Source organism: Cyprinodon variegatus, unplaced genomic scaffold (genome assembly GCF_000732505.1).
Source record: "Cyprinodon variegatus isolate N-32 unplaced genomic scaffold, C_variegatus-1.0 Scaffold91, whole genome shotgun sequence".
Classification (NCBI taxonomy): domain Eukaryota; kingdom Metazoa; phylum Chordata; class Actinopteri; order Cyprinodontiformes; family Cyprinodontidae; genus Cyprinodon; species Cyprinodon variegatus.
In genome coordinates, this window is record NW_015150544.1 from 705,027 (window position 1) to 715,474 (window position 10,448).

At 36.3% G+C, this 10,448-nt stretch overlaps 1 protein-coding gene across 1 annotated transcript in view; it reads right to left on the minus strand.

Annotated features, from left to right (window-relative positions):
* Positions 1-1,056: 1,056 nt before the first annotated feature.
* The window catches only part of LOC107084032 (ceramide synthase 2-like), an 18,537-nt gene continuing 9,145 nt past the window's right edge, over positions 1,057-10,448 (minus strand). Inside the window, exons 3-12 of the mRNA XM_015373668.1 lie at positions 9,638-9,811; positions 9,412-9,529; positions 9,072-9,190; positions 7,981-8,038; positions 6,107-6,157; positions 5,892-5,984; positions 5,155-5,283; positions 4,340-4,446; positions 3,155-3,308; positions 1,057-2,170 (exon numbers count right to left, since the gene is read on the minus strand). Of these exons, the coding sequence (XP_015229154.1) occupies positions 2,030-2,170; positions 3,155-3,308; positions 4,340-4,446; positions 5,155-5,283; positions 5,892-5,984; positions 6,107-6,157; positions 7,981-8,038; positions 9,072-9,190; positions 9,412-9,529; positions 9,638-9,810 (1,143 nt within the window). The 5' untranslated portion in view covers position 9,811 and the 3' untranslated portion in view covers positions 1,057-2,029. The remainder of the gene's footprint in view (positions 2,171-3,154; positions 3,309-4,339; positions 4,447-5,154; positions 5,284-5,891; positions 5,985-6,106; positions 6,158-7,980; positions 8,039-9,071; positions 9,191-9,411; positions 9,530-9,637; positions 9,812-10,448) is intronic.

A 10,448-nucleotide genomic window follows, 5' to 3' on the forward strand; every position in this document is an offset into this window, starting at 1 on the left:
ATGTGGAAAATAACTTGGAAATAAAAAGAAATTTTCAAAGATTCATACCTTCCTGCAGCCAACGCTGGGAAAGCTCTGCTCCGGTGGCAACATCATTATTGAACAGACCTCAGGAGAAGACTGACATGTTTTTTAATGGAATCAAAGATACGGAATACTCAACAGAAAGATCTGGAAAACATATTTCAGTAGCAATACTACTGGCGTATTGCTTACAGTGCAAAGCAATTATATATATATTTTTTATGACCATTTCACATGTAACTGCATGTTCACTGGATGTCTGGCTTTCAAAAATATTTGACTTGTGTAATATTGTCTTATGGAGCCTTTAGATCTCTGGTCTCTTATCGCTTCAGCTTTTAATAGATTTAATGGAAGGTTGGTCAGCAACTAAGCCCCAATATATTTCATATGTAGATTGGAAGCACAAATGAAAATGCTATTGTGCATCTCCTCTCAGTACAATGAAATTTAGAGGTTTTTTTTTTGTGTTTTTGTTTTTTGCCATTTACATATTTCTAAAAACTTGGTATAGTTAATATAAGGCTTCAGATTTCAGAGCAGGGCAAAATCTAAAGATCAAAAAAGGCAGAAACAGTTTTAAGTTCTATTTTCATCTTAATTCAAATCAGCACATCTTGTATTGAACTAATAAGTTGTTTAGCATCAAACAATCAATACCTTTAACCGTTCATTATAAACCGATGATTTACTTTAGAACAGTAATTTAATTAACTTAATTTAATATCTCAACATTTAAAAAACTCAACTGCAGCCAATACCGTTCAGAAATGAATGGAGCAATAACAGATGTTATCCAGATGAATCTTTATCATCCATGTTATAAATTTACAACTCAGGAAGAATAAAAGTGCTTCAGCAGAAACAAACTTGAGTTTGGTCAAGAAGACTTCCAACTAAAATATTTCTTTTTCCCACAATTTAACAGTTGAAATGATGAAGGCACACTATCTTAGAAAGTGTAAACAAAGATTTGGCATTACAATTTCTTTCACTCCTTCACCAACTTTATCCCCTAATAGTTTTTTTTTAATCTTTTGAACCTTCAAACAATAAGAGATTAAAATGTTTAAATCTAACACTGTAACTAAAATGATTTACTAGATTTTGTTTCAGTCAATACTGATCTTCTAAAGAACCATAAAGTGCATCTCAAGATGACCGAGACATAAAAAAAAAAAAAAAAAAACAGCACACTAAATGGATGCGCTTTAGATAACGCCAGCTGGGAAATGATCAATAGTTAGTAAATCAAACACTTTGCTCCCAAATTAGAACAACCATGGGGACTAAAAGTAAAAAAAAAAAAAAAATGTAAAACTATAACTTTTATAAGATTTCAAACAAACTTTTAAAAAAAATCAGTGAGAGCTCTCAGAAAAGTAAGTATTTCAAGGCACATTTCAGTTCTTATGGCACCTTCACTTACTTTTAAAATATTATTAATTAGCAGTTATTTAGTTTTAAACCTCATTAGATGAGCAAGATTTAACTAGAAAAAGTTGGAGCGTCAAAAACACAGCAGTAAAACATTGGATAAAATATTTAAATAAAAAGACTTAGAGTAATTTATGGTCCAAAAGAGAAGAAAGAAAACAAGAAAAGCAACAAAATTGTTGCCACAATAACAGTAGTGATAACCATGAAATCAATTTGTTTAGTTACAGCAAAATTAGGTCAAGTTTGGAGCGTGGCTTGCAGGGTGATAACTAACTGTGGAAGAAGCCTCCATAACTGCAGACTCCTGCATACATTTGAAAACAGCTATAATCAGACAGATTGGGAAAAAAATTTATACTAGGAAAGTTATTCTGCTGCTTTCAGGCAAATCTGGTGTAATGCCTCACTGTTCCTAATTTAGTGTAATCCACAGAGAGGATAGTGATCCACTCTGAACTAACCATGTTTTTAAAATTAAAGTAAATATGAATGTGTTGCCTATTGCTTGTTCTATGGCGTCCAAATGAGGGCCCCACAGCCACCTTGTCCCACTCCCTCTATTCAATCAGTCCGTCTTCCTGTGGTTGTTGTTCAAGACGTAGTGACCGTTCTGCATGTGGCCATTCTTTGGCTTCTTTTTTTGCCCCCTGTCTTCGTCATCTGACTCCGTCTCCTCTTTATCGCTCCTCTCGTCCTCTACGATGTCCTGCCACAGACAAAAAAGCAGAAGAAACTTGTATTTTGGTTGGCTGAGGGGACTTCGATAAGCTGCTTCATGAAGAGTCTTCAAAACTCCCGAACTTTTCAAGAGATTTTCAAGCCATAGCATCGGACTTCGATGATTTATCGGGATTTTATGAAAGCCAAACACAAAGTGACCCCTATAAGTGGAAGGAATGTATTTCGCATTCATCCCCACTGATTTGATGCTCTGTCAATCTCCCTTTTCACTGCAGTTGGAGCTGCAACTCTAACTTTGCGCATCCACAGACTGCTGGAAGCTTAGCAGACCATTAGAAACCCCCAAATTTTACCTATTTTAGCTCCATCCATTTTCCCTATTAACCATGACAAGACTTCCTGTCTCTGCAGTAGAAAATCTCCCAAAAGCATGATGCTGCCACCACCATGTTTCATCAAGGTGTTTAGTGTTTTTAAAATTTTAGCCATAATTGTTCACGTTTGCTTTTAGCCTGCAAACAGGTTCTAACTACCATCCACCCCTTAGCAGATCTTCATACCTGAATCATTTATCTCTGAAAACAGAGATAAATGGTCCCCCCCCCCTCATTTGAAGCTTTAGAAGTCTTTTTCAAGATTTTTTTAGTTGAATTTTCCCAACAGTATGACCATAAATGAACTAATACTGTGGTTTTAGAACTTTTTTTTACTCTTGCCTTGCTTGGATGAAGGATTGAAAAAACTAGGATGGACTGGATTTTATCTGAGGGCTTTAGAGGGAATTGTGTTACATTTCCAGCTTTTTATTTGTGAAAAAATATGTTCATAACCCCAAATCCCTTTTTATTCCATGTTATTTTTATCTATCATTTTGGTCTTTTGCAGGAAATAAATCCAAATAAAGCACATTTCTAATACTGTAGCATGACATGACAGAATTGGAAAAGCCTAGTTATCAGTGGTTCAGCCTTTTCCCATACTTTGAGAGAAACAACTTTTTTTCCCTTACATTTCCTGGTAGGAATTTGACGACCATGCGTAGGATGAGTCCAGTCCAGAAGATGTGCAATATCAACAGCACCACCAGCAGTCCGTTGAAGAAGTAGAAGCCAAAGAAGGTGGAGTAGAGGGTCAGCGGGTACACGCATGTCGCATGTATGATCCTGGCCAGAGGACAAAGGGAGAACAAAGGGTCCACTCAGAGTCGGCATCAGTTATCCTCTAAAGCCCATTGAGAGGAGCCAGGAGTTTAAACAAAGGATTGGTTGTTTGAAGAGGAAAATCAGGAAAGAGTTGAGCAAATCTCTTCCCCTCAGAAAAAAAAAGGATTGTTGCATATTTTAGGCAGACATTGCAGCCTTTTTTTTTTTACAGAATGATGAATGTAAAAACACTCAGTACAACAATAATAATAATTTTAAAAATAATATCTCAATGATTTGCTCCTGTCTGCCTGTCTCTTTTGAACAGCTGCTATTATGACAGAGACAGAATTAGAACCCAGGAATGAGAAAACCTGCACATGTTTTTTTCTGGAGGCTGGATGTTTACGACAGATTACATAGAAGGGGCATCACCACTCAGGCTGGAACAGTAAATCAAACAATAAAATTAATGACACCCTAAACCATTAATCTACTCAATATTTAGAAGATTCCTGACAGCAGCTAACATGTCTTTAAAAATGAGTACTCCGAGTACTAATTTTTCTTTTTTTTTTTTTACATTTTAATCAGCATTTAGCACAAGTCCAGATTTACAGATAAAATTAATCTGCTAGAAATATGCGTAGCTAAAAAATTAAAACAAAACAAACAAAAAAAAAACTCTGTAAAACTTTTAAAGATGTTTAGTTCCTGGTTCGTCATGTCTATCAGCTTCAGTTTATTATTATCTTGTTATATAACTTGGATTTATTTTAGTGCTGGAGCAAAAAAAAAACAAAAAAAAAACAACAACAATAAAATAACCCTGGGATAAACGGGCAACTTCTTAATAGAGGAAAAATCATTTAAAGGTAACAAATATCGACTTAAGTTTCTAAAAATCCAATATGGCAAAAAAACAAAACAATAAAAAACACAAAGATAAGGTTCCCATAAATAAAACAAAAATAAAACAAAACAATAATCTCCTTAATGAATTATTTTTCTGAGAGTGATGCATCATGGTACAAGACATTATTCTGTTTTACCAGAAAGGGAAGATGATGAGTCGGGTGATGATGAAAACTATAGCAAACACGGTGAAGATGAAGTTGCAGGTTTTCTTCCAGCCTGCATAGTTAAACATTTTGGCCGACTAGGAAAAAAGCAGAAGAAAGAAGACATCAATGTAATAGCTAATTATTTCTACCTCTAGAGGGCAGACAAACTCTGACACACACCTGGGCTCCTCAAGTTAACCATTAGGTTATATTAATATATAAAATATCAGAAATAAGGAGAGGGAGCTCCAACAATTTACAGTGCTTCCTGACTTTAAAATAAAGAAAAAGATTGTTCTATTGCTGTAATGCTGCTAAGTTATCTTACAGTAGAAGATGCATAAAAACAAGAATGTGGTATAAATTTAAAAGGATTATTATTACAGTTAAATGGCCCTCCTTAAATTAGATAATTTGCATGGTTTTGTTACAGCCATGGATTGCTCCTTCTGTTGGCTGCATTGGATACATAGATTAATAAAGCTTTTGCAAAACTGCTGCACTGGTTTCCAAACAGATACCTGTTACTTTATTTACAAATAAAGGACAAATTTATTTCCTCTCAGAACATATAACAAGATATAACTTTTGTGTTCATGGCTTTCAGTTTAATCCCAATTTAAATGAAATGGAATTAAATGTGGTTTATAGAACACAGATGAGACCAAGATGGAAGTTTTGTTCTGGGTCAACTCTCAGTCAGTCGGGTGGATTAAATGATGTGATGTGTGATGCTATATATATATAGAGAGAGAGAGAGAGAAAGAGAGAGAGAGTGTTTTTTTGCAGCACACATGTCATACCTCCATGAGATAGTCCGAGGCGTCGTGCACCAACATGATCAAAGTCCCAGCTCGGATGTAGTTGACCAGCCAGGAGAAGCTGATGAGGAGGATGGTCGCTACATGGTGAACTATTTGTTCTTTGAAATCCTTGACAGGAAGAGTTGGATGATGTTAAAATCCCAAACAACCCCCAGTCTGGTCACTTATTGATCAGGCTGTCAACATCGCTCACTAAAACTGTTCTAGGTCCTGTTTTTACTAATGATTTACTCTGCACAAAGTGCACAAAGCAGAGCCCACACCTAGAAAATGATGCCTTATTTTAAAAAATCATGCTAAGACAGAGGATTTCACTGGGAATGAATACACAAATCCTCAAACTTAAGTAGGATTTCAACACGTTGGGAGTCCTGCTAAACCTTACCCTACTTTCTGCTAAACCATGTGCTGGTTTATTAGATTTATCACTTCCACTGTTTTGAGGTTTGGAGCTTTACCATTAAACCTCCTTCACATATTAACCCAACATGAAACTCATGAGGAGAGCTGGAGGTCTGGTTTATATTGAGTTCAAAAAGCTGACAGCTTCAGAACATGTCAGGACTTAAAGTGGAAATCAACACCCAAATCTCAAAATGCTGCCCCAACAAAAAAGATCATTTTCCAGGCACTTAGTAAATGATCTCTTTAGAAGGAGGGGTTTTAAGGGGAGTTCATAACACAAAACTATTTAGAAACAATGAAACTTTACTTACCTTTCGTTTGACATCTGATGCTACGCTGAAAATCAGCGACAAATAGAAGCCCAGTTCAATCATGTAGTACCAGTACTGGGAAGTCAAGAGTGGCTGGAAGGAAATAAAGAAGAAAAAGGGGATATTATCCATTGTTCAGTAAATCAGAGAAAAGAATACCAAACTACTGGATAAAAATAAGATTTCATATATTCTCATTAGGAATGAATTATTACCATTTTAGGGAAGTTTTCCCACACCAATTTAACATCATGGAACCATGGTTTCTAAGAGGAGGGAGACAGAAAAGAGGCCAGCTGAGAATAAATGCATTTGAACAAAAAGGAGCTCATGAATACAAAATCTACTGATTTTACCCTTCTTTAAAAAGGGAAGGATGTTCAAGCAACACATTTAAACTGCTGAGATAATTTTTCCAGTTTAAATCATTTAAGATCCACTATGCTTGTGTTTAACAGGGTATATAAAGGAATGATTAACTCTAATTTAATGATTTTTAATGCTCTTTTAATGCTCTTAGAAATAATGTTTATGCCATCAACAAATACCCATGACTCTCATATATACACGGCAAATTCCTTCATCTTTTCCGCCGGCAGGCTGCAATTCCTCAATTTCCAGCCACTTTTGTTGAAATTAGCATTTTCCCCATTCTCTAGCCTTTTCTCTGCAGCGAGCTTCTTTTCCGAACATACGGCTTTACGATCTTACGAGCTTTTTTTTTCTAAATTAAGCCTTTTAAATGCCAAAATCATCACATTTAATGAATTTTAATGCCTAATCAGGCCTTAATTTCAAAAATAATTATTTAATGACTTTTAATGATTTAGGGGGCAGAGTTGCATTGCTGTATGCTTCATATAGGCAGAGAAAACTGGTAATATCTGGACCTTTCGCTGACATCCCAGTGAAAAAAAATTAGAAAAGGCTTTATTCCCAAGCAGTTTTTATAGAAAAGATAAAACCGTTCCAAACTAAAGACAGAGTAAGACAAGAAATATTAAATAAAAAAAAAATAAGTTCACAGATAGACACTAGGTGGTGCTAATGCACCTGCCCTTTATCCCTCCGGACAAAAAAGTGCTCTCCTGCTCCACATGTAGCTCCGCCTCCATAGAGCCTTGCCCTGGTGAAGGGCCAGCTAACCGTCCAGATAACTAAGCATGCGTATTTACTTTCTTTAGCAACCGGTTAGTTCACAGCATTACGTCTTTAATGACCTCTACCAGGCACCATAGAAATGTTTTAAAATGAAACTCTGATTAAATTTGAAAAAAAGTTAACTTAAAGCATCTCATAGATTATTGGTTTATGGTAATAGGACTCTCTGACGACATCTATTTGACTGATGATCTGTCAGTGGAATGACAGTTATTAACCTTAACATAAGGTTATTACATATTTTGCACTTGAAATAAGATAATAGATTTGTTTTTGTTTTTTTCTAAATGTAAATCCTAGTTTATCTGCAGATTGTCATTTATATCCAATAAACTTAAAGATATTCAGGAATCCTGGGCTTTATATTAATGGATCTGAAATTGTTATCTATTTAAGTGAGACCCATGTGGCATTGCTACCTATGGACTCTGGAAGATCATTAAAACGTCAGCATCAGGCGTTGTTTGGCTTTTGGCTGCTCCATGGGACGAATAAAGTGTGATTTTTCCAACCTGAACACCTGCCCCCAAAAATGTCTGTGCATGACACTGCTACAACTTCTTAAAAGCATAGTGTACCTTGTGCAGAAAACAAAGTCAAGTCTAGTCTGATATTATGACAGAGAATTCGAAAGAAGTTCCATTTATCATTTAGTGCTATTTATTTATACCCATTCAGTCAGTGAAAAAAAAACACAAAACCCTTTACAAAGCAGTTCCATTTCTTGCGTTTTTAATTATCTGAAAGTCTAGGCTATTTATGACATGCTCCCCTTTTAATATACGTTTTCTCATTTCATTTCACTACCTTTTTTTAAAAATCACTAAAACATTCATAACTCTAAGGTTGAAATCATTTTTCAGTTCAGCTGCATAACAAGATAACTTTGTTCTCTCTTTATCAAAATCTCTGTGGGTGAACTACTTACATCAATAAGGACACCCAGGCCAGCAAAAAAAGCAAGGAGGTAAAATGTAAACCTCCAACTGTAAGAAAAGACACAATTATCTCACAACGTAGAAAAAACCATGCTACTAACCCTCACAGAACAAAAAAAAAAACATTAAAGGGCATATATAATCAGTGTTCAAACCAGGGTCAAAATTAGACTTAGACTTGGACAAACTTTATTGTCGATGCATACAGCTTTTAAACAGTGAATGAGCAGCTTACAGCAGTGAAATGAACATTAGCATTTACAGTGCAGCAGTAAGCACAATGTAAACAGTGTAGGAGAAAAGGAGAACCAGTTTAAGGACATGGTGCAAAAGGCATTGATGTGGAAGGTTCAGAGCAGTGCAAAATAAATAAATATGCTGCAAAATGCAGTAGAAGAGTTCTACTTTTAGAAGCTGTAGTTTAGCTGTCCTCAAATGGGTGCCAAGGATCAATAAATGACCAGATCTGTGATCAAAGGACCCAATAAGATTTTAGTTTTCCTCCTTAAATCGACTACATAAAAATGTAGCAAATAAATTCTGTAATGAGCAATCAGAGTGGATAAAGTAAGCCTTCCCTTTAACAGCTGATTTGGTGTTTTATGCTCGGCAGATGTCTCTTTTTTCCTTTTTTCTGCAACAGCTTTTGCGAAATGTTCTCTCTCTTTCAGTGGGTGGGGTCCGATATAAAAGTGGAGCCTCTCCTGATGAAATGATCATGTGTGCTGTGTAAAACCAGTGAACGTGGTGCAATTAAAACTTTAATGTGCGGCCTAGAACGTCTTAAACCAGAGCTTTACAAGAACGGCCTTCATAAATCACTGTTATTGTTTTACCGAGGCAGCAATTGGAGGGAGTTTAGAGCTGCACGGTTCTGTGGTCTATGAGAACAGACTTCCTCATCATGTGTTGCTTCAGGATTTGCCTGCTGTTATGTTGTCAGGCTTTCAAGAAATCTTTCGTTTGAACACATTGTGGCCTCCAGGAAAATCATCTCTGAACTGAAACTATGTGGTTCGTGAGAAACAAAAGGAAATGTGGGATCAATGAAAGAAATGAACGGATTAAGATGTAAAACTACCTTGCTTCCTGAAACTTTTTGAGCTTGCTGGGTCGATCTTGATTTCTCCGTCGCCTGAACCACCTCTGGACCTGTCGCACTGAACAACCTGTCTGTTTACTTAAAATCTCTATTGAGCTCTAGGAGGAAGTGAAACAGAAGGGCAAAAAATAAATCCATGGCTGCAACACGAAGAAAATAATTGACAGAGGGCCGAATGCTGTAGGCCAAACATGTAGATGGGTGGATGGATCGATGGATTCAATTAAAAAACAAAGCATTTCAAACATATGAATAAAATTAAAGGTGCAATGACATGTTTTAAACATGCATGAAGTGTCAGCGTTTGCATTGGGAGTACCTGTGTGGGATGCCTTGATATGCTGCAGAAATGAGACTCCAAGATGGGATTTGGAGAAGCACAGACGCGATGGTTGTCTCTCACCCCCAGCAGAGATGCTAAAGGAAGCGCTATACTCCTAAAAAGCAGAGGGGGTACACCTGGTGGTTCATGTCTCATTAAATTGTCCAGAGAAACCAAAAAAAATAAAACCTGGAGATGCATACTATAGAGGAAGATGACTCACCTCTCAAATATCTGCCTTATGACGACGAAGCACAGAGCGACAGGAAGTACCGCCCAAAGGTCCTGAGTTTTAGGGAACACTTTGCCATCGTGATCCTTAAGGTCATCCCAGCCGTAACCTTCTGGGAACCAGATCCAGTCAGCCCATATAAGCTCACTTAACCGAGATAGCATCCTAAAGACAAAACAAAAAGAGACGTTGTTTGCAACTTGAGAAAAGAAAACCAAGATGTCAAAAATGGAACATTTGGTAGATTTGATTTCCCAACAGATAGGTTTACAGCTACAAACTCAAACATGAGAATAGGCTAAGATGGGAGACTAGGGGAACTGACAGCGCCTGCATAGGCTGGTTAACCTCAACCTGTTTGAGCTGAAAGGAAATAAAATAAGATGAATTTGTTTGATGACATAAGCAGAGTGACTCTACCAGGAATGGAGCTCCTGCACATGGAGGGTCTTAGATGGAGAGATTCCCCAACAAGTCAGCAACAAATTGAAGAAAAAAGTTTGATCATAAAAAAAAATAAGTGTCCCTCCACCCACATAAAAATTTGTTTTACCGTATTTCATGTGAAATGTGTCTAATTTTATGGATGACTGAAACTAGAGAAGGAAATTACACAACTGTTAGAGGATGTGGTTACAAGGAGTTGAGCAAAATACAAGAAAATTCTATGTTAATTCAACTTCTTAATTACAGTAATCTCTTAATTAGACAAAAGTTAAACCGAGACTGCTTCATTAAATGATTTCATGCAAACAGAATTTGAAATAATTGTAACCATAGGAAGAACTTTTTACCTTTTATA